Genomic DNA, 25300 nt, shown 5'->3' with positions numbered 1-25300 from the left:
CAGCCATTCTGAGGTTGAACCAGTGGATGGAAGATCTCTCTGCCTCTCATCTAACTCTTCTAAATAAATAAATCTTAAAAAAAACAAAAAAGGTAGATATGACTAGCATCAAGAGTAGATGAGGTCAGAGAGCAGAGGACTCTGCAGACCAATATAAGATGCTTGGATTTAAATTCATTTTTTCAAACTAATTAATTAGAAAGGCAGAGACAGGGAGCTTCCATCTCCTATTTCTGCAATGGTCAGGGCCAACCCAGAGCCCTGTGCTGAGAACTCAATCCTGGTCTCCTAGATGGGTGCAGGGACCCAATTGCCTAATCATCACCCACTGCTTCCTAGGGTCCACATTAGCAGAAGCTGGAACTGGGAACAGAACTGAGAAACAAACCAAGGCACTCTGTATGGATGTGGGCATTCCCTCAGTGTGTCTGCATTTAATGTGAAGGACAATTTTTCAGGGGAATTTAAGCAAGGGGTAGTGATTGGGTTTGATGTTTTTACAAAGTTTCCCCTGGTTTGTTAACAGAGTAACTAGATCAGAGGGGAGCAAAGGTGGAAGACCAGTTAAGAGTTTATTATAGAAGTCAAGATAAAGATGACTGTGGTTTGGGATGAAGTATGGTAGCAGACCAGGAGAGATACAGACAGACATACAAAGAGATTTCACCAGACTGGATTCCTACATGCACTTATTTCACAATTGCAAAGCTGTACCTTTTCCATTTAACATTTTATTTACATAGAAAATCATTAATTTAGAAAATAGATAAGTTTTTTGAACACCTCCAAACTGTAAGTTCCAAAATGGATACTCCAAATAATTAAGTGTACTTAATGATGAGTCAACTACAACTACAGCCCAAATTAATATGTATCCTTTGATCTTATTCAGTAGAACAGATTGCTAAAACATTTAAAGATAAATCACAATGTCATAAAAAATATTTAGTTATAAACTGACTTCTGAAACAGTGATCATATTTTCTGAAATTGTGAAAGATTACCAAAGTTCAACTGGTTGCCACAAAGTTACGAATACATTATTTTTTCTGTTCATCCTTTGTCTCCTTCCAGGCTCTCAACCATTAGTTTCTAACTTTTTTGGTGAGACTATAAACTATCAATAGACATAAACTTACAGGAAGTTAGTTCTCTACAGATTGTAGAAAATGTCACTGCTTCAATATAAAGCAGAGCATTAAAATAAAACTTATATAAAAATGCAAGACAAGGTCATTAAAAATCCTATTTTCAAAAAAAAAGAGCACTTATATTCTGGAGGGAAAAGAAACCACAAAAAACAAAATCTAGAGCCACCTATCAAAGGAGAATCTTTTGGTTCATTTGTCTGTAAAGGCAATTACCGTTTCATTGGGCGAGTGTTCATCTTTTGCTTGTTATAAAGCAGTCTGTTTGCAGTGCAGGTTACAGCTATAGAAGGATCAAGACACAGTGGTTCAGCTGTCGCTAGGATCAGTTGGCTCTCAAGTAAAAGTTTGTCTTCCTGAAATGGAAAGCAGCAAGAATAATATATATAAGATGTTCAAAAATATAATCATACTTGTCACTTAAATCTAGAAATATTACCTGGAAATTTGCTACGAATTATAGTAAAGTACAGTACTTCAAGCTCCAGCATAGATGTATTAATTTTAAAACCTTGACAGCATAAAAAAATTTCTAATGGAAATCCAGTAATTTGTAAAGTATATGAAATGGTCAAACTATAAGAGTGCCTATTAATTAATTCAACAAATATTTAGTAAGTATCTACTATGTTTTAGGAATACTTCTAAGAGTTGAAGTTAAAATAATGAGCAAATGAGATAAAATCTTCTGCTCCTGCAAAATTTACAGGGTCATTATGGATTACAGCACTTTCAGTAACTGCAAATAATCCCATTCAATACTCAGGTTAACCACAAGAATAAAAATGGTATATTAATATTGTACCAATTTTATATGCCCACTTCCAAAGCTCATATAGCCTTTTTACTTTTATATAAAGTATTATATAGCTTACTTTACTGAATCCTAATATTTTGCTTAATCTCTGAAATATCTTAATAGCCATAATCAAATTTTTAAGTCAAGAATTAATAATACTACTGAATAAGAACTTCTGTAGAAGAGAAAAAAATTACTTCTTTCAATATTTTCAAATGTACATGAAAACAGGGGATGGGTAGTAAAACCTATTTACCAACACTCAATTTCATTTAATAGTCCTTTGTTATTTTAGTTTGTTTTGCTAGAATAATTTAAAATACATCTCATATGTTGTATTATTTCACTTGTGAATTCATTAGTATACACTGCTAATTGATTAAAGACTGCTAATATCCAACTCAGATTTAAATTTCTCCCTGGTATCTACAATAGTGTATTTTCGATTGGTGTGTTTGAATTTCAACTTAAACAAGATCCACCATACACTGTACTTGGTTTTTATGTCTCTTACACATATTTTTACCTCTGTAATGATCACCTCTTCCCCTCTTTATTTTTCTCATGTGTCTGATTTACTGGATTTAACTGATTTTTTTTTTAAGATTGATTTATTTGTTTGACAGGCAGAGTTACAGAAAGAGATCTTCCATCTCCTGGTTCACTCCTCAAACGGCCACAACGGTCACCACTGGGCTGATCTGAAGACCAGAGACAGGAGCTTTCGCTGGGTCTCCCACATGGGTGCAGAGGCCCAAGCACTTGAGCTATCCTCTGCTACATTCCCAGGCCCATCAGCAAGGAGCAGGAAGTGGAGCAGCCAGGATTCTGATTGGTGCTCATATAGAACGCTGGTGCTGCCTATGGCTTTACATACTATTCCACAGCACTGCCCCCCTCCTTTTTCTTCTTTTATAAAAAAACTTATTTAATTAGGGGGAAAGATAGATATTGATCTTCCAACTGGTGTTTCACTCCTCATATGGTTGCAATAGCTGGGGCCGGGCCAGACTGAAGCCAGGAGCTTTATCCATGTCTCCCACTTAGGGACCTAAGTACTTGGGCCATCTTTTGCTGCCTTTCCAGGTGCATTAGCAGGGAGCTGGATCGGAAGTAGAGCATCTGGAAATTGATCAGGTGCCCATACGAGATGCTGGCATCACAGGTGATGGCTTAAGCCACAATACTGTACCGTAATTAAGTCATTTAACTGGATCTGGCTGGTTGCTTCCTCATCATCCCATCTAATGGTTTCTTTCATTTCTGCTAGTTATATAGAAAGGGTTGATTTAATCCAGGTTCCATTTGTCTAGACAGGAATTCTTCATTGGTGCTATTATGTACTTTCTGTCACACATCGCACAACAATCAAATGTCCCACGACATCAGACCTTTTCATTATAAAGTTTTCCATAAACTTTTCATCTAATGGTTTTCACATCCAAGAGTGACTGCTCTCTAGACTCATTACTTCATTAAGACTTGCAAACAAATGATACTTGTAAGCCCTATTATTTCTTTTACATTTCTATTAATTGAAATTTTTGTAAGGAATTTTTTCTCAGTTACTACTAGGCTGCTTGAAATACAATGCATATAGAATGACAGAATAAAAACTGTATTTTCTCTTTTATTTATCAACAGTCACAGCTAGAAAACTGATGCCCTAGTAAGCTCTAATGGTGATGAATGAGTTTGTCTGAATATTCTTTTAAGAACTTAAAGTTAAAAAAAAATTATTTGAAAGGCAAAGAGACAGACACACACATAAAGGCAGGGAAAAAGATCTTCATTCGTTGGAAGAGAGACAGAGAGAGAGAGAGATCAATCTTCCTTCTGTTGGTTCACTCTCCAAATATCTGCAAAGGCCAAGGCTGGACCGTATCAGTCAGGGGTCACAAATTCAATCTGGGTCTCCTACATGGGTGGCAGGGATCCAAGTACTTGAGCCACCTGCTACTTCCCAAAGTGTATGTTAGCAAGAAGCTGGAATTGGGAATAGAGCTGGGACTTAAGGATTCCAATACAGTATACAGGAATAACAAGTAGCATCTTAATCACTATATCAAATACCTGCTTTATCTTTTAATAGCTTTTAATCTTCTTGTAGACGAAAAGATTTTAGCCCAAAACACAATACTTAATAGTTAATGATGAACAGAATCTGATTTTATAAACACATTTTATCAAGAGAATAATTTTCATTATTACTATTTTCTTCTAGTTTAGTAATTATTCCTATCTACAGTAGCAGAGAAATGAATACTCTTGTGTGCATATCATACATACTGAATCAGAACTGAAAGATTAACTGGCTGTCCTCAGAGGTGACAGAAGTTCCCCAATGACAAGGCATCCATTATAAAAGGGTGTTGGGGGGGAGATAGCTAGACCTGCTTTAGAATTTAGAATTCTGGATAACTGAAAATCAATTCTCTACTTGCATTCAAGGTAAAAGCATTTTTCTTCTGTTTGAGAGAGATTAAAGAAAAAATTTAAATTGGGCATACTAGGGCCGAAGTAACTGTTAACAGTTCCTTACAGAATTACTGTATGAACAAAGAGAATCCTTAGGCCAGTGTTGTGGCATGGTGGGTTAAGCCACCACCTATGATGCCAGCATACCATGTGAATCCTGGCTTTTGTGGCCATTTGTGGAGTGAACTAGCTGATGTAAGACTGATGTCTCTCTCTCTCCCTGTCTGTCTGTCTCTCCTTCTCTCATTGTAATGTTGCCATTCAAATTTAAAAAAAAAAAAAAAAAATCCCCAATTTCTGAAGTTCATAAAGTTTTACACAAAAGATGTCATATTTTATTCATGTATAAATATGAACAGAAAATAGATTTTGTTTATTGCTTCATCTCATATTCTCCCTGTTTGGGATTAAAAATCAAAACAACTAACCTGGGTCCATTTATGGTTATCACTTGTTATTGAATGTACATCACAGATTAAAGTCTAAAAGAAATAAAAATTTAAAAACACATTAATGTATATGCACACAAACATTGGAAGACATTTAATAAAAAAAAAAAATTCCAAAATATCACTTCTTAATTGAGCATTCCTTACCTGCATCGTTGGACGTAAAAGAATGTGCCTACTTTGGTAACCAGGAGACTTCATATTACTGGACTGCCTATAGTCACGTATTTCTGCTATGACACATCCACAGTGAAAAATGTTAACCTGTTTTGGGTAAAAATAGTTAAGTAAATGTCATTTTAACAAAGCTTAAATAATTGGGTTTGTGTCAAATGTTTCATGTTCTTTACAATCTCATACAATACTTCTGGCCAAGTAAAATAAGGAGAGGCTAATTTAGATTATATACTAAGATAAAAACCTACCTGAAGCAGGCACCTCGGCTCTCTCTGTCTCCCTCTATCTCTCTCTCTATTATTTCTGCCTCCCAAATAAACAAAATAATTTTTTAAAATTGAATCAAAAAGGAGACTTCCACCTTTTGGACTTTTCTGTCCGAAAAGAAAGGCAACCACCATATTATTTTCAAAATTATTATATATGTGTGTGTGTATGTTTGTTATATGAACATAAAAATTTGTATAATACATTATTTATATATAGATACATATTGTGGACTGAATTGTGTCTCCCACTCATAAAAAAATCATGTTAAAAGCCTAACTTCCAGGCCGGCGCTGCGGCTAATCCTCTGCATGCAGGCCGGCACCCCGGGTTCTAGTCCCAGTCAGGGCGCTGGATTCTGTCCCAGTTGCCCCTCTTCCAGACCAGCTCTATGCTGTGGCCCGGAAGTGCAGTGGAGGATGGCCCAAGTAGTTGGGCCCTGCACCTGCATGGGAGATCAGGAGAAACACCTGGCTCCTGACTTCGGATCAGCACGGTGCGCCAGCTGCAGCGGCCATTGGGGGGTTGAACCAACAGTAAAAAAAAAGACCTTTCTCTCTCTCTCTAACTGTCCACTCTGCCTGTTAAAAAAAAACAAGACAAAACAAAACAAAACAAACAAACAAAAAAACCTATCTGAGGGAGTGATGTTTCCACTGAGACCTGAATCACAAGAAAAGGCCAGACATATTGGACAGATCATTCCAGACAGAAAGAAGAGCAGATGGCAAGGCATTATGGTAGGAATAAGTGGTGAGTTTTGGTATAGGAAGAAAGCAAAGGTGGCTGGAGGTGTTAAATGAGTGAGGATGAGAATCAGGCAATGAAGACAAACAGGAAAGCCAGAGTTTTGTTTTGTCAGCAGGGCATTAGAGAACTTTTAGCAGGGATATTTGCTTTTTGTGTTTTTCTATTTTTGTTTTATAAACATAATCTGGCTGCTTCAAGAACTGATTTGTGGGATTCTAGAATGAAAGTGGAGAAGTTTAGCAAGGTAACTATGGCATGTCATGACCACATATTTTAAGAGTAAGTTGGGTATTCTCCAATAAACCCTTTCCCTTAAAAAAAAAAAAAAAAAAAAAGAGTAAGTTGGGGCCAGTAATGTGGTGTAGCAGGTAAAGCTGCCGCCTGCAGTGCCAGCATCCCAAATAGGTGCCAGTTCGAGTCCCAGCTACTCTACTTCCAATACAGCTCTCTGCTATGGCCTGGGAAATAAGCAGAGGATAGCCCATGTGCATAGGCCCCTGCACCCATATGGAAGACCTGGAAGAAGCTCCTGGCTCCTGGCTTCAGATCAGTGCAGCTCTGGCCATTGCAGCCAACTGGGAAGTGAACCTGTGGATGGAAGACCTCTTTCTGCCTCCCTCTCTCTGCATCTCTGTAACTCTGCCTTTCAAATACATAAATAAATTAAAAAAAAATATTTAAAGAGAGAGAGTTGACATTTTCTCATGGAGTGAATGTAGATCATCTGTTATACTGAAGAGACTGGTGACAGAAGTAATTTGGGAAATAAAAAGTTCTGTTTTTATCATGTTAAGTTTGAGGAAGCTACTATTATATATATATATATGTAAATATGCAAAATTGGGAGCTTGGAGAAATATAAGGGATTATGCAAATTTTAGAAATCCACAAAATTGTTTAAGATCTTCCAGAAAAAGAATGTTACTACAGAGGGCTTAGGACGGATGCCTAAAACTCAGGCATATCTATGGAAGGAACAGATGACAACAGAGACTGAAAAAACAGAGAAGGAAGAGAAACCCAGGAATGTGAAGTCTCAGGACCAAAAAGGGGGTATTTCATGGAGGAAGTTATTATAGGCTAAAAAACCAGTTAAGGTGAGGACAGAAAAGTGACTAACTGATCTGGTGCCAGGAAGATCACTGGTGACTTCTGACAAAAGCAGCCTCTGTAGAATGGATGTCATAATTGCCAAATGAGGTGGATGGAAGAAAAAAAGGAGTTGATGATTAGACACAATGCTCTGAACAGTTTTGTTATCAGGAGGAGCAGATGCTAGGAAGGATCTGGGGTCATGGGAGGATTTTTTTTTAAAGATTTACTTATTTGAGGGGCAGAGTTATAAACAGAGAGAGGGAGAGGCAGAGAGAGTTTTTCCATTCACTGGTTCACTCCCCAAATGGCAGCAACAGTCAGAACTGAGCAGATCAGAAGCTAGGAGCCAGGAGCTTCTTCTGGATCTCTCACATGGGTGCAGGGGCCCAAAAACTTGGGCCCCTTTCACTGCTTTCCCAGGCCACTAGCAGAGAGCTGGATTGGAGTTAAGAGCAGCTGGGACTCGAACTGGTGCCCATACGGGATGTCAGTGCTGCAGGTGGAGGCTTAACCTACTATGCCACAGCAGCAGCCCCAGGATTTTTTTTTTTTTAATATTTATTTCTATACTATAAAGATTTATTTATTTACTTGATAGGCAGAGTTACAGAGAGAGAAGGAGAGACAGAGAGAGAGATATTCCATCTGCTAGTCACTCCCCAAACAGCTGCAATTGCTGAGGCTGTGCCTGGCCAAAGCCAGGAGCTTCCTCTGGGTCTCCCACGTGAGTGGCATCTTCCACTGTTTTCCCAGGTGCATCAGCAGAGAGCCGGATCAGAAGTAGAGCAGCTGGAACTTGAGCCAGCACCCAAGGGGGATGTCAGCATTGCAGGCAGTAGCTTAACTGGTTGCACCATAGTGCTGGCCCCTATTTAATTATCTGAAAGGCTGAGTTGCAGAAAAGAGAGATGGAGAAACTCTGGTTCACTCCCCAGATGGCCACAATGATTGGGGCTGGGCCAGGTGTAAACCAGAGCTTCATCTGGGTCTCCCACATGGGTGGCAGGGGCCCAAGCACTTGGGGCTATTCCAAAGGTATTCCAAGCACATTAGCAGGAAGCTGGATTGGAGGTAGAGTAGGTGGGACTTCTACCTGTGCCCAAGTAGGATGCCAGCATTGCAGGCCGTGGCTTAACCCATTGCACCACAATGTCAGCACCAGATTTTTTTTAAAGATTTATTTATTTACTTGAAAGGCAGATTACAGATGGAGGAAGAGACAGAGTGAGTTCTCCCATTCGCAGGTTCACTCCTCAAATGGCCATAATGAATGGAGCTGTGCTGATCTGAAGCCAGGAGCCAGGAGCTTCCTCTGGGTCTTCCACCAGGGGGCAGGGGCCCAAGCACACAGGCCATCCTCTGTTGCTTTCACAGTTCACCAGCAGGGAGCTGGTTCTGAAGTTGAACAGCCAGGACACAAACCAGTGCCCATACAGGATGCTGCACTACAGGCGGATGCTTAACCTACTACACTACCACACCACAGCACTGGCTCCAGAAGATTTTTTTTAAGTTGAGAGATAGTATAGTATGCTTTTATTCTGTATCTTGTGGAGAAAGAAAAAGTGGAAGAGGTTCAGTTGCAGGTCCTTAAGAAGGAAGAAGATCTACAATGCAACTGGAGAGGATGCCTTAGGAACACCATACTTCATCAAATTAACAGGAAGCAGGCAGAAAGTGTGGAGGAAGATGCTGAGATGCTGGTCAACTGGTGCTAGAAAGAAACAGGAGTTCTCATCTGATGGCTGCTTCCTCAATGAAGTACCCAGTGTGGCCGGGATTAAGTTAAGGCAGTGAGGAAGGAAAGAAGGGCAGGGGAGTGACTACTTCTGCTGGCTACAAACAGAAGTACAGATGTAAAGGCAAATTTCTGGCCTTCAAGTGAAACACTTCATACAGACATTTCTTTCATAATTTCTAACTATAAAGAGACATAATTGATGAGCTAATTATTATAGCAATTTGAGAAGAACTGACTTAAATCTATACATTTTGGTGATGTCTAAAGGTTAAATAACCTCTGCAAACCAATTTCCAAATAGCTACGTATAATGTCTCATTTCACCTTCTAAACACTGTAGAGAATACTAGTAAAGACTCAATATCATTTATCACAAAACACTAGGTAGCCATATGTGTATATTTGTATACATGACTATAAATTTAAACCAAACAAACATCTATACATATCAATACACCTAAAACAAATGTAAGTACATCTTAGAGAGATATATTTTGTACCTGAGATTTTTCTAGAAGATCAACCAAAATAGGAGGTAATTCTTCTGCATCCAAGTATTCAAGCAATTCCCCTTCTTCATAAGGCAGTCGAATGGTCTCAGAATCTTAATTTTAAAACAAAAAATAAAGCTTCTGAAAGTGACTAGGCTCACTGAAAAGCATATGTACATAATTTAAATGACTTCTCATTAAAAAAAAAGACTAAAACTCTGCCTAGCGGTGCCGGCACACCGGGTTCTAGTCCCGGTCGGGGCACCGATCCTGTCCCGGTTGCCCCTCTTCCAGGCCAGCTCTCTGCTGTGGCCAGGGAGTGCAGTGGAGGACGGCCCAAGTCCTTGGGCCCTGCACCCCATGGGAGACCAGGATAAGCACCTGGCTCCTGCCATCGGATCAGCTCGGTGCGCCGGCTGCAGCGCGCCTACCGCGGCGGCCATTAGAGGGTGAGCCAACGGCAAAAGGAAGACCTTTCTCTCTCTCTCTCTCACTGTCCACTCTGCCTGTAAAAAAAAAAAAAAAAAAAAAAAAAAAGACTAAAAGCCAAAAGGTACTCCTCTTACTGTCCTTCATTAAGTCTTACAAATGAATCACATTATGTGATGCTAAGGACTTGTTAGACTATGTAAGATATTAGACCAGTAAGTGAAAAAAAAGTTTAACACACTGTGGAAATGAATCTAGTGTAACAGCATAACCCAAATCATAGTCAATAAGCAGAATATGATAAAAATCCACTATCAAAATTAACTGGAAACCTAGTGATCAATCTAAACTGGAAATCACTGATAATTTGAAAATTGTCTTGGCGTTATGTTTCACAATTAATCAATGCAAGAAAAACTCTTAACTAGGTAAACTCATCTCATTGTAGGACTCATATTACTATCAACATATGAAAATTAAATGGCTTTTTAGTGAAATCTAAGAGTATTTACATTTTAAAACTATTTTCATATTCACAATAGAATTATTCAAAAGGCAGTGAGTCTGATTACATTTGAAGGTTTCAGACTCAGTATATTTAAAATGTAGAAGAAAGAGCATACCTTCGAACAGCTTAGGCTATCTTAAAGCACAAACAGCAACAGAACAAAATGAAACTTTGGCAATGATTTAAAAATTATGTCTTTTATAACCTGTCAAGTGCATATTCTGGAAGGATAACTATACATAGCTGAGAGACTTTCTAATCTTCTTACCAAAAATACAAGGAGACAAATTTAAGATCAAAATCTACATTTATTACTAAGTCATCCCTAATCTAAAGGATAAACCATTTAGCAAGTTAAGAAACTACTTAAAAAAAAGCACATCCTCCTCCATGGGAAGAACCTTTGTGGCAGCTGTGCTCTGGAGGGTCTTACCTGATCCATTTTTTCCCCTGAGCATCAGAGAATATCCCTCATTTCCTGGATAAAGATTGACCACTAAACATGACAAAGTCTCTTGCATAACGAGCTTTTCCAACAAGTTCACATTTCTTCTTATTTTCTGCTTTAAAAAGAGGCAGAGCTCATGAAAATAATCCAGTAGAATCTTAAAAAGTAATATTATGAGTGAACAAAACCTACATGAATATTTTACTGCTCCCTCCACATTATGATCTTGAATATATGGGAACTATTTGCAAGCATATAGCCACTATGAAGTTCAACATCTTTTCATTTGGTTACTGTTTATAGCCCTTGCCTATTTTCCTGCTCAACTCTGGGCTTTTTACCTTTTATTTGTTGGACTCTATATTTAGTGGAGCAGTAAGCATTTGACTATAATATAAATTTAAAAATCTCAAAAATAAAAAATAAAAATCTATAAAAGAGGCACTCTGCATTCTCACATAATACAAAAATAGCCACCATGATGGGACACTCATGGAAACTTAATTTTGAGCTACTAAGTTTTATATACATTAATCCACATCAGAAAGAAAAACTGGTGATCCACAAAAGAAAAATATAAATACATAAAACATTAAAACCATTAAATAAAAATATACAAAACACAGATGATACATTATTAATTTCTATTTCATATAAATTTGTAGCATTCATTTTGATTGTATGGTAACAAATGCACATTTCTTAAATATTTTATAACCTAAATTAGATCCAAATAAGTTCAACAGCTCTAATCAAGAAAACATTAAATCTAAAAAATATCTAATTGGTAAGAGGGAGTAAGAAATTTTGACAATTTTCTAAGAATTCAATTTAACACCTCCTCAGAAGCTACTTTGTTTTCATTTAAAAAGCCATCAGGAAACATAACACACATACATCAAAATCCATGGCTAGAAATGTACATAATTTAAAATAAAACACACTGAAATAGATATAATAACTTATTTAATCAAATCTTATTTTAAAAAGATACCTGGCTCAAGAGAATATTACTTTTGTAAAATCTCCCCAAAAACTTTATATGGTTTTGAGTACTTTATAAGCACACACATATGTACACAGCCATATGCAAAGAAGAATTACAGAGGAATTATAAATTCTTGATCTATCACCATAAAATCAAACACTATGCAACTTGAAAAGGGCAAAAATGGTAAACAACTTTTAACTACCTTAATGTAAAGAAAAAACAAAACCAGAGAGAAATTAAACACTTTTTTCAATATAGACAAAACCATCATAATTTGATTTATGACAGAATTAGAAAAATTATGACAGTTACGTATACCTCTTCAGGAAAACATGTTGGCTACCACTAAGATGATCTCACTTAAACCAGAGTCTGGGAAATTTCTTAAAGTTTCAGATAGTGTCTAGGTTTGTGGGCCATATGGCCTGTGTTGCAACTACACAAACTCTACCTTTGTACCTCAAATGCCTAGACAAACCTGTGTGGCAGGTTCCAATAAAAATTCATTTACAAAAACATGCAGTTGGCCAGGTTTGATTGGTAGACAGGGGCTTGTCAACCTCACTTTAGAATCATTACAAATGTATCTTTCCTATCTTAGTTGTGTCTCTGAGGTGACAGGATGTACATTATGTTGAGTGTGGTGATGACTTCACAAGTATACACTTTATACATGTCAAAACTTAAAAAGTGCATACTTTAAACTTGTCCAATTTATTTTATGTCACGTGTATCTGAGTAAAACTTACAGAATATATATCATAAAACTTATTTGTAAATTTAGCATCTTCTCCTAATTCAAAGACTTTAAAGTGGACACTATTGGAATTCCACTGTTTTCTGCCCAAATGGTAAAATGGTATATATTTTAAAATTAAAGACAACAAAAACTCATAGAGTCCTTTAAGGCCCTTCCAAAAAGAGTTCAAAAGCTATCAAGAAATCAATTTCTATTACATTTCTACTTTCATACATTTATGTTAAATAGGAATGAATTAAAAGTTAAACATAACTAACCATGAACTCATTTTGTGACCAAATTTACCTTTTCTCATCATACTGGGATTTCCTATACCTCCTGTAATAGCTTTGACTTTCCAGTGCAAATCATTATAAAGTAGGTTACTTTATTCCTAAGTTTACAGTTCACTTCAGATGGAGAAGAAACAAGAGAAAGGTATAAAGTTGCTTTACTTATGAGCTCCCAGTGAGACAGTGTTACTTAGTAAAGACTGTTCCCTCATCCTAGCTAAGCAGCTGACCTCTGCCTAGGGCCAGAATCACCAGATGTTCTGAGTCAGCTGCAGGACTGACTATAGTCTTGTTGCAAAAGATGTTAGTTTCCTCTCCAAACATAAATCATTAACTACTGCAAATGGAACTCTTCCAAATTTCCCTCCTCAACATTTCAAAGCTTTAATACCATAGAAAATTTATACTTACCTTAACCTCAGGCTCTTTTTCACATTCTTCAATATATAAATCATAGAGCTTTTGAAATACAGATTTTCTTAAAAAAAGGATAAAACAAATACACAAAATAATATTAATATAATAATAATTATGAAACATGTTATTTTAATTTTTCCCTATTTTAAGTTTTTTTGTATTTCCTCCAACTCCCCCAAAATTGGGAGTGGGTAGGTTTACAGGTTTCTAACATCAACTTAGAAATTCCTAATAAATACAAAGAACCTATAAAATTTCTAGCTCAGTGTTTAGTAGGAATGCAATAAATAGTGGCTATAATTATATTTCAGTGAATCCAAGATTATTACCAATTAGGTACTCATACCTTCCACTAGATAGGTATTTCCTTTTAGGAGGTCTCTGTCGGGCACTTTCAATGACATACTGAAAAAAGAAAAGTTTATAAAAATAGCTTGCTTTTTGCTTGTACATGAACAATTCTCTTAAGTACTGTATACCTAAAAGATCTGGAAAGCTAAGCAGGCTATTCTGTTACTCAAGTCTGTGACATATATCAAATTATACCTTATAGGAAAAAAACTATGTAACTATATGTTACAAACAAGTGTAATGTCAACTGAATTGATTTTTAACACAGTCTTCTCACTGCTATGATATAAGCATAATCATACAGTTTCATAACTGATTTCACAGACCAGAAATGTTCTTCAGTTTGTTTTATAACCAAAATGTTTAATGTACTAAAATGGCAATTGCAAGTTAAAAATATATATACATATGTATATATTAGCTATTCCCCCATTAACTGAATAATTAGAAAACTTATCAAAACAGGAAAATATAATTTTTAAAATTCTATGTCTTTTCTTTAAGTAATCTTTATAACATTATTACTGTTTCTGAGGACTCTCAGTAACAGATGATCCAAACATCATCAGGTACTTTTACATAATTACAGAAAAATTATTTGCATACTTGCCCTAAAATATTAAAATACTCCTCTAAAAATCACACACCAAATCTTGTAAAACTGAATCTCTTGTCAACTAAAGACAACACTATATCAATATATAACTTAGTCACGCCTCACCTCTGCACGATCCAAAGCTAGTTCTAAAGCTTGTTGCTGTAAAAAGTAAATAGTGTATTTGGTAGTATTAGTCATTTTCATAAAAAGTCACTTAATATACATTAATATACATCTAAAATAGGTCTAATGTATTTTCCTTATTTCTCTCCTCCACCCCATTATATGATCGAGATACATAACAAAGAAAAATATGACAATTTTAAGCACCTAATTATGACAACAAACTAAATGGAAATGCTAGAATGGGTCTCTACCCAGTGCCTGTGAGGTTGATATAGAGAAGGGCTAGATATGGTAGCTATTACTACTTTATAAACATTAACTTCTTCACTTCAACACTCTTAGAGTACCATTCAGGAAAATCAGTGTACATACAGTATATAATAAAAGTGAAGCAAAAACTAGAAACCCTTTTCACCAAGATGGCGCTGAAGGCGAAGAAGGACGCTCCTGCCCCTCCTAAAGTCGAAGCCAAAGCAAAGTCCTTAAAGGCCAAGAAGGCAGTGCTGAAAGGTGTCCACAGCCACAAGAAGAAGAAGATCCGCATGTCCCACACCTTCCGGTGGCCCAAGACACTAGCCTCTGACGGCAGCCCACATGCCCTCGGAAGAGTGCCCCCAGGAGAAACAAGCTTGACCACTATGCCATCATCAAGTTCCCCCTGACCACGGAGTCTGCCATGAAGATAGAAGACAACAAAACCCTGGTGTTCATTGTGGATGTCAAGGCCAACAAGCACCAGATCAAACAAGCTGTGAAGAAACTCTATGACATTGATGTGGCCAAAGTCAACACCCTGATCAGACCTGACGGAGAGAAGAAGGCATATGTGCGGCTGGCTCCTGACTATGATGCTCTGGACGTTGCCAATAAAATTGGGATCATCTGAACTGAGTCCAGCTGGCTAATTCTAAATATATGTTTTTCCATCATTAAAAAAAAAAAAAAGTGCAGCAAAAACTAAACTCTCCTAATTTGCTAGGAATCCTGTAAGCTGACTGTGAGGTTGTGGTGGTACTTAACCTCAAGATAGAAATGTCAAATATAAAAGTGCAAGGAACTTAAAACATCTCCAGTTCACTGCCTAGTAAGAATGCAATTAAAGAGGGCTATCATTACCATATTTCAATTAATTTATCATCAGTTTCAGGCTGAGTATTCCTAATCTGAAACTTTTTGAGCAGACATGCTGTCTTTTTACACCAAAACACTGTTACATGTAAAAAATTATTACGTGAAATTACCTTCAGGTTATGAGTATTAGGTACATATGAAACATAAATGAATTCTGTGTTTAAACTTGGGTCCTATCCCCAAGATATCTCACTATGCTTCTGGCCTCAAGCATTTTGGACAAGGGTAATACACTAGTACTAGCAAGCATCATTATTTTTGGTTAAAACTAAGAAAGATAAATATATGCTGCCCATTATAATTCTAAGTTGTCACTGAAAACTCATCAATTTATTAATATTAAAAATATAAAAGAAATTGCATTTTATAATTGATGAAATATAGTATTATTACAACACGTAAGGCCTGATATCTACTAGTAGACTCTCATCCTTCATCCATTTCTTAGTGCCTTATTTTAAGGCAAAAAGGAGAAATATGAAAAAAGTAAGCCATGTCTTCTTCATTTGTGAAGCTCTCTTTTTTAAAGGCACATCTGAATAAAAAGTACTAGGATCTAAATAAAGTTAAATATACCAACAGTATTTTTTATTTTTTGAGATGGGACCACATAGATTAATAGGATTTTTCATTCACAAATGATAGTCATTCAGAGGCACACTTTTCATGTACAAAATAACCCAAATTTTTCTGTTTTATTTGGCAAATTCCAATCATTCAACCTACACACGTGGTATAAACTACATGTAGTATAAACTAGCAGCACCTACCAAAATCCCGAAAGGGTAGGGGGAATTCATGGGAAGTTTCAAGTGATCCTGCCACCATAGCTTGTGGATGGAGGATTCCTACTACAAAAAAAAAAACTGACCTTTTTTTAGACTGTGATCAAAAATAACATTATTAAACATCTAAATGTAGTAAGTGAAGAAAAGTCTCAAATTCGTTATAATCACAAAAGGTTCAGTTAAAAGAAATTTATACCAATTGACTCTATTTAAAAAATCTTATAAGGAACGGATTTCCATTGAAATTGATTCCCAGGATTGAAGCAAGGTGTACTAGTACTTGCACGAGATTCATTCCCTACCTCATTCAAATACTTCAGAAGGAAATAATCAGGCAATATAGGTGCAAAGTATAAATTGTGGTCAGAGGCACACTATGACAGTTTCACTTTTTTCTATTAGAGTAGGGGAAACAGGCAAGATTCCAAAAGAAGAAGGAAGATTTTCTGGGTTTGTGCTACAGAACAGGGGTTTATCTGAATGGATGAATTATTCAACATGGTACTCAGAACTCATTCTCTCACCGTCAAATGTTGCTACTTCTTTAAAAATATTAGAAAGGGGCATTTCTTTAATTTTCTAATGGCAAATTTAAATGCCTATGACTGAAGCTGTTTAGTGATTGCTAAGTCAATGAACAGAAATGTGCCATTAGAAGGTTAGCATCAATGCTGCTTAAAATATATGCTCTAAGCAGATTATATCTGTTTTTAAATTAAAAATAGCTAAATAGAAAGAAACTTTAACATGAGAAACTTGTGCCCCTAAAAACTATTTGAATTTACACTCACCCTTTCGCAGTAAATAGTATCTCTTTACCTACAATACAAACATCTTTATAGAGAGGATGGAATACAACATTCCAAAACATGCTTGAACATAAGGGACTTACCATTTCGGCATATAATAGGAGTCTAAAAAGAAGAGAAATTTATGGGCATTGATGAAGCAGGATGAAGACCATTTCTTTAATATTAAATTTGTACATACTGTAAAAGCAAAAACAATAGAACACTCATTAATATTAAGCTATCAAGGTTATTTAATAATTATCAAATATATTTCTCATAGATTTTTCTGCAACAATAAAAGCAATATATCACAACCTATTATTGCTGAAACATAACTTCAACTAGGTAAGGAAAACTACAGTTTGCAAATTAAAAATCATATTTTTACTCCAAAAATATTAATATTCTGGGAAAAAATTAATGTTTCTGCAATCTTTTCTCTATCATCACTGTTGCTGCTCTCACTTTTCCTCTGGATTATTCTAATAGACTACTCACTGGCCTTAATCAATATATGTTCATTTTACAAATCAATTTCATCATGCCTGCTGATAAAATTCTCTAATAATATCCCCCCAAATGCCTCAGGTTACATTTTTCCAGATGCAGCTCCAATCCCTTTAGCACTTCCTCTCCTCAAACAAACCAGACACACTCCAGAACCTCTTTCCTCTAACACAAGGGTTTCATCCTGAATATTCAACAAAGTAATCTGTGGAGCTTTAAACAGTGGGGTGCCCATGCTCCACCTCCCAGAGGTCTTGATTAGTGGTTTGGACTGTGGCCTGGAATCAGCATGTTTAAAGCTTCCCAGGTGATTCAAAGGTGCTGCCAATGTTGAAGTTCATTGCTGTCTTCTTGGCTTAGCACAGAGATGGTACACGTTTACTCTAAGAGTAATCTTAGATTTTTGCCAGTATAAGTTTTAAAAGAAAAAAAAAAAAAACTAGGAAAAAAAAAAGCCCTAAGAACCTAATGTAAGTACATCACAGGCACTGCACAGGTTCCAGGACTACAGGATTAATCACTAAAAACAAGGTAGACATTCATGTTTGGAGGGGGCGGGGCAGGCCTTGATGCAGCAGTTAAGAAGACACTTGGGATGCTGGCATCTCATGTTGGACTGTCTTATGTCCCGTTCTCTGTTCCATTTCAGATTCCAGCTTCTTGGAGCTCAAGCAGTTGGGTCCCAGCCACCTACACTGGAGACGTGGGCTGTTCCTAGTTCATGACTTTGTCCTAGCCTTTCCCTGGCTGTTGCCAGGCTTTCAGAAAGTGAATGTCTCTCTGCCTCTCAAATAAATTAAACTAAAAAAAAAAAAAAAAAAAGAAAAAGGTTAATCCTGCTCTCATAGGAGTTGTCAATTGAAATTAGGTTAAGGTGAAAAATTTCTAACCACCAAATCTAAAGATGAAGGTACACTACATACTCAGGGCTTTAAATGTAATGCTTTAAAATTAATTTTTGTCACTAAATCAAAGAGGTGGCTAATAAATTTAAATTATGTAAGTACTGCAGATAAAAACCAGTAAGTAACTTCGAGCATCTCTGACAAAACACTGTGCCTCAAAAATTTACTAGAAGCTATAGAAAAAAAAAAAAAAAAAACCTGCCATCATCATCTTCGTTTTACAGAATAAGGCCCTCAGAACCAGTGACATTTCTAAACACACAGACCTAGACAGGAATTGAGACCTCTTTCAGTTTCTAATCCTAGGTTCCCATACAGACCACTCAAACCAGCACCCATTTTTAGATTCTCTTTTAAGCGTTTAAGAACTGATTCTGCTCAGAGACTAACACGTTTTTTTTCCGAATTTTGATCTTTTATAGTACACCCGTACTACTGCTCATCTAACATGCTTTAGATTCGTGTTAACCACTTTGCATTTCGAGTCCTACCAAGGGCTTTGATGCCTTGCACCCAGTTAGACGCAGCTCCCCACTATGCAGGGGTTCAGGGAGATGGCTTCCAGGGCGCAGCGCTTCAAGTTCATTCCTGGACGCCAGGCACCCTCCGCAAGGGCCGGTAACAACTCCAATTCTACACGTCTCAATCAATCCCCTCTATTTCCCTGAGCGACCTGAGTCTCTCCAACTACACGAGCTTTCGTAACGACTTGGGCTTCACCTGCGAAAGGCCGCCAACCCCATCGTGGAGCAACCGGCCTTTATTCAACATGGACACCAAGAAACCCGCCCCCTAAGACGCGTTACGCAAAATTCTTGCGAGTTTTCCGAAAATACCCGTAACTGGAACTCAAGAATCTAAAATTAAACGAGCACCTTAGCCGCACCATCAAGGGTAACCGAGGTGTCTGCCCAGAGGGGCGCAGGCTCTGCGCCTGTGATGAACCTCCGAGGGGTACCGTCTTCCCGCTGCGGGTTACGGAAAGCAGCTCCGCAAGCGCTCGCTCACCTCGGACCCCGGCCGAATCTCGCGCGCCTAATCCGCCTGCCTGCAGGCCGCGGATCGTGCCACCCACCCGCCACGGCGCACCTGTGCGGACCACCGGCGTCCCGCTGGGCCTCAGACGCTCCCCGCCTCTCGGCCGCAACGCCCACTCGCCCGTTGGGCGTCGCGGTGAGGCAGCCCTGCCAACAGCCTGTTCCGGCGGCTGCACTTCCGATTGGCGGGCTGGGCATGGGAGGCGGGGACAGAGGGCGGAAGGGGTGGGGTTTTGAGTGAGGGGCGGGGCCCAGAGGCTGGGATGTCGCGGGAGGCGGAGCCCAGCTGTCTGATTCCCGCGAGGCATTAGGAGACTTAGGTCCCGTCCGGAGGCTAGGGCGTTAAGCTTCTCATCAAACGTCTGCAAAATGGGCCGGAGGCTGCATCTATCACTTGCCAGGGTAGGAGACCCTGCTGGATTTCTAGAGTGAAAGTTGGGACCAGCTGTCTGCCTAGCTTATCCAAATGGAAAAGGAGTGATATCATTGCCTACATACTACTTCAGGCCCTATAGTCTTCCATGGTACATTGAGTGGAATTGCGGTTAATATATATTAAAAACAAAAACAAAAACAAAAAACCACAAAACTTTGGACAGCTTCTAAAAATTCAGAAACTGCATTGTTAGCATGCATTGTAATGTCTGATTATAATTCTGCAACTGAAAATTCAGTTGAGGGGGAAAAATGTTTTAATAGGGGACAGCGCTGTGGCATAGCAGGTAGAGCCAAGGCCTGCCACGCTGGTTATTTCATAGGGCCGTCGGTTCGAGTCCTGGCTGCTCCAATTCCTGGGAAAACAGCTGAAGATGGCCCGAGTGCTTGGGCCCCTCTCCCCCGACGTGGAACACCTGGATGAGGCTTCTAGCTAGCTCCCTTTGGCCATTTGGGAGGTAGGCCAGTGGGTGGAAGATCTTTCTATCTCCCTCGCTCGCTCTCTCTTTCTCTCTGTAACTTTGCACTTCAAATAAATCTTTTAAAAAATGCTTTAATGGAGGTAAAATTCATGGAACATCAAATAAGCCATATTAAACTATATTATTGGGGTGGGTGTGTGGCACAGGCTTTGGGACCTCACATCCCATGTCAGAGTGCCTGTGTTCTAATCCTCACTCCACTTCTGATCCAGCTTCCCACTAATGCTACCATGATAGCTCAATCACTTGGGTCCCTGCTATCCACATGGGAGTCCTGGATTGACCTTCCTGGCTCTTGGATTTAGACTGGTTCTTTCCTGGCAGACGGAAGATCCCTTTCTCTCCATCTCTCATTCTGTTGCTGTTGCCCTGCCTTTTAGCTAAAGAAAGAACTTTTTAAAAAATGTACAGTTCATTGGCATTGGTATGTAGCACATTTAGAAGGTTATGCAATCACCACCTCTAACAAGTTCCATAACCCCAAAACAAAACCCAAGCCCAGTGAAGCGGTTACTCCCCCATTCCTCCTTCTTTCAGCCCCTGGCAAATACCAGTTTTCATTCACTCGATTTACTTATTCTGGATATCATAGAAATAGGATGGATGACTGTCTTATTTATTCTGGATATCATAGAAATAGGATGGATGACTGTCTTCTTCCACATTTCATAATGTTTTGCAGGTTAATCTTATATACTTGTAGCGTTTTATACACTTTGAGCATGTAACAGTGCTTCATTCCTTTTTATGGCTGTTTCATTGTATGTAGATACAATGTGTGTGTGTGTGTGGTGTATACCCATCTGTTGAACATTTAGGTTGTTTATACCTTGAAGCTATTGTGGATAGTGCTACTATTTGTTTGAACTATTGTTTTTAATTCTTTTTAAGATTATTTATTTGATTTTTCTCCGTCTCTCTTTCTCCCTGTCCACTCTACCTGTCCCCCCCCCCCAAAAAAAAAGATTATTTATTTGAAAGGTGAAGTGACAGAAGGAGACCAAGAAAGAGAGGTCTTTCATCGCTGGTTCACTCCCCAAGTGATCCCAGCCACTGGAGCTAAACCAAGTAGAAGCCAGGAACCAGAAATTCTATTGCAAGTGGATGGCAGGGACTCAAGTACTTGGGCCATCACCTACTGCCTCCAGGATGCACATTAGCAGGAAGCTGGGTTGGAAGTACGGAGAAGCAAGGATACAAACCAGGTACTCCAATATGGATACAAGTATTCGAAGCTTAACCTGCTGTGTAACAATGCCCATCCCTGTTTTCAATTCTTCTGGGTATACAGTAGTTCCCCCCATCACTGCCTTATCCAAAGTTTCAGGTCCTGTCATCATCTATGGTCCATAAATAATAAATGTAAAATTCCCAAGTTGACAACTCACAAATTTTAAATAGTACATGAAATCTTGTTCTGAATAGTACAGTGTTCTTAGTACAATGAAATCTTGTGCTGTCCTGATCCATTCTGCCTCAGATATGAATTATCCCCTTGTCTGCCATATCAATCCTGTAGACGCTATCCACCTGTTAGTCATTTGATAGCATTCTCAGCTATTAGATCTATTGTCACTGTATCACAGAGTTTGTGTTCAAGTAGCCTTTAGATGCTACATCACAATGCCTGTGCATTCATCTCACTTCCTCTCATCACTTAGACTTTATCATCTCCCATTCTTACAGCATAATAAGCTATTTTGTGTGTGAATGAGACACCACATTCACCTAATTTTACTATAGTATATTGTAATAACTGTTCTATTATTATTACTGTTCATCTCTTAATGTGTCTAATTTATAAATTAAACTTTATCATAGATATATGTGTATAAACACAAGCATAGTACATGTGTATAATTTTTGGTATCACCTGGGGTTCCAGGAATTTCTTGTGAATAAGAGGAGGGACATACTATATCCACTGGAGTGGGATTTCTGAGTCTTACAGTAGTTCTATGTTATCTTAATTGAGGAGCCCACTAACTGTTTTCTACAGCAGCTGGGCCATTTTTACAGATCTACAGCATTGTAAGAACTTACAATTTATTGACATCGTCACCAGGACTTTTTATTTTCCATTCCTTTGAGAAATGCATCCAATGGGTGTGATATGATGTTTTATTATGGCTTTGATCTGCATTCTCTAATGGTTAGTAATGTTGAGCATCTTTTTCTTATAGACTTGTTGACCATTTGATGACATTTGGACATTTGGATGACAGGAGTAAACACAGATAGACATTTACTGGTTCATTTCCCAAATGCCCACGCTGGACCATGGGGCAGGGTCAGGAGCTTTGTGCTTACATACAAAGCCAGGAGCTGAGATCACAAGCCAAGTCTCCTCTGTGAATAACAGGAACCCAATCACTTGATTGTTGCTTCTTGGGTCTGCATTATCGGAAGCTGGAGTTGGGCCTGTGCCAGGCATTCAGCTCAGGTACTGCAATGTAAGACGCTACAGCTAGGCTAAATATCTGCCCTGAAGGTATTTAAATGATGCTATCAGGGTAGGCAGTAACCCAATCTTACTACTGTATTTAGAAGAGATTGGGGGCCGGCACCAGGACTCACTAGGCTAATCCTCTGCCTGCGGCACTGGCACCCCAGATTCTAGTCCCGGTTGGGGGTGCCGGATTCTGTCCCGGTTGCTCCTCTTCCAGTCCAACTCTCTGCTGTGGCCCAGGAAGACAGTGGAGGATGGCCCAAGTCCTTGGGCCCTGCACCCGCATGGGAGACCAGGAGGAAGCACCTGGCTCCTGGCTCTGGATCAGGGCAGCGTGCCGTCTGTAGCGGCCATTTGGGGAGTGAACCAATGGAAGGAAGACCTTTCTCTCTCTCTAACTCTGCTTGTCAAAAAAAAAAAAAAAAAAAAAAAGAAGAGATTGGGATGCACAGAAGGCACCAGAGACGGTACTGAGGAGAGGAAAGACTGTATAAGGACACAGTTAGAGGGCAGCCAGATAGATGCAAGTGAAAGAGAGGATTTAGGAGACGCTAAGCCTGTGTGCACAATGATCTTGAACTTCTAGTTTTCCAAACTGTGAGAAAATACATTTCAGCTGTTTATGCTACCCAGTCTGTGGCTTTTATTATGGCAGCCTGAATAGATTAATACAACAATGATTGTTGTGGTTTTTTTGGTTATGGAAAAAATGGACCTAATCTAGGCCGGTGCCGTGGCTCAACAGGCTAATCCTCCACCTTGCGGCGCCGGCACACCGGGTTCTAGTCCCGGTTGGGGCACCGGATTCTATCCCAGTTGCCCCTCTTCCAGGCCAGCTCTCTGCTATGGCCCGGGAAGGCAGTGGAGGATGGCCCAAGTGCTTGGGCCCTGCACCCACATGGGAGACCAGGAGAAGCACCTGGCTCCTGGCTTCGGATCAGCACGATGTGCCGGCCGCAGCGGCCATTGGAGGGTGAACCAACGGCAAAAAGGAAGACCTTTCTCTCTGTCTCTTTCTCTCTCACTATCCACTCTGCCTGTCCAAAAAAAAAAAAAAAAAAGGACCTAATCTATAAAATGTAAAATGTAACATAAATTAAATGAATTTGGGGATCTGGCTTATGATACTCAAAAATTAAGGGATGATACATGAAATAAGAATTGTAAATTATTGGTAATTATTCTTGATTTATGCATGAGACAGAGAAAGAAGAAAGAGCATGGGAAAACACCCATCTGTGGAGTCACTCCCCTAAATGCCTGCAATGGCTAGGACTAGACTGGGCTGAAGCTGGCAGCTCAATTCATGTGGCTGGCAGGGACCCAATCAGTCACTTGGATCAACACCTACTGCCTGCCAGGGTGTGCGTTGGCAGGAAGCTGGAATCAGGATCTGGAGCCAGTGCTTGAACTCAGGTACCCTGGGATACAGGATGTAGGTGTCTTAATAACTAGGACAAACCCTTGCCCCTGTTGGTAATAATTGAAGCGGGAATAAGAGGTATTAGGGACTTATTATACCTCCATCTATGTATATATAGGAAAATGTGTACAATAAATAGTTAAACACACACATACACACATGCAATATGCTGATGCATGCCATATAGAGATACAGTTTCCCTCTCAATTTTGCACTCATCTGTACTCATGGATTTGGCTACTACCCAATGTGGGGAACTCCGAGGTATGTAGTCTTATTTATTTCTGGTCACTTAACATATTTAGTTGATGTCCCAAAGGCCTTCCAAACTCAATTATTCATCCTTTTGTTCAGATTTTCTGTATTCTTCTTCCTGGTAATTGTCAACTTCCCAAAGACAGGAATCTGGCATAGAGCTCTCTTCTCTGAGGCCCCAGTTCCCGCCAGTTCTTCAGTTCTATTTCTAAGCCTCTCAGGTTTGGCCTCTCCTCTTTTGGCCTTCCCCATGGTTCTTGTTCTATTTTACTGTATTCTCACTTGGATGCCCACAGTACTCTGCTACGTGCACTTCCTGCCTCCAATGTCACCCAGTACCTCCCACTCTCAATCTCACCCAGGGATTCAGTTAATTCATGAGATGCAGTTGTTAAGGTTGACAGATGGAAGGTCATTTTACTCTTTTTTTTTTATGTATGTTTGGCAATGTTCATAATAGAATTTTATTATAGTCCCACTTCAGGTAATTTACTTCCTTCCCTAGGATCAATCTAAAGCACTTTTAAAAGTGTGTCTATTTAACTTTCCATCAATAGCCTATGCAAACACAAGGCTTTATGTGTATATGCATATTTTGCTTTTCATATAAATGGGGAAACACATACCCACTGTACTCTACTATTCTACCTACTTGGCTACATATTTTGGAAATCCAGTACATCCTTCTGACATATGCCATTGGATGATTCCATTCCATTACACCATAATTTATTTAAGGCAGGTTCCTATCATGGATATTTAGATGGTTCCTCCTGATTTTCTACTACAGAAGGGTAATTCT

General features: G+C 38.8%; 1 protein-coding gene across 14 annotated transcripts in view; it reads right to left on the bottom strand.

Moving 5' to 3' along the window:
- Positions 1-19606, bottom strand: part of SUPT20H (SPT20 homolog, SAGA complex component) — a 45500-nt gene extending 25894 nt beyond the window's left edge. For 7 of the 14 annotated variants that reach the window (XM_062194346.1, XM_062194354.1, XM_062194353.1 and 4 more), the window contains exons 1-10: positions 19507-19606; positions 17107-17203; positions 14293-14328; positions 13567-13625; positions 13215-13281; positions 10766-10895; positions 9405-9508; positions 5022-5138; positions 4854-4907; positions 1365-1504 (exon numbers count right to left, since the gene is read on the bottom strand). In XM_062194346.1, the coding sequence (XP_062050330.1) occupies positions 1365-1504; positions 4854-4907; positions 5022-5138; positions 9405-9508; positions 10766-10895; positions 13215-13281; positions 13567-13625; positions 14293-14328; positions 17107-17109 (710 nt within the window). In that variant the 5' untranslated portion in view covers positions 17110-17203; positions 19507-19606. Of the gene's footprint in view, positions 1-1364; positions 1505-4853; positions 4908-5021; positions 5139-9404; positions 9509-10765; positions 10896-13214; positions 13282-13566; positions 13626-14292; positions 14329-17106; positions 17204-19425 lie in introns of all 14 variants that reach the window. The other 7 variants (XM_062194348.1, XM_062194355.1, XM_062194357.1 and 4 more) reach the window with 2 other exon arrangements.
- Between the last annotated feature and the right edge of the window lie 5694 nt (positions 19607-25300).

This window comes from Lepus europaeus, chromosome 6 (genome assembly GCF_033115175.1).
Source record: "Lepus europaeus isolate LE1 chromosome 6, mLepTim1.pri, whole genome shotgun sequence".
Lineage (NCBI taxonomy): Eukaryota > Metazoa > Chordata > Mammalia > Lagomorpha > Leporidae > Lepus > Lepus europaeus.
Note: the sequence above shows the minus strand (reverse complement) of the source record. Positions and strands in the feature narration are given on the sequence as shown.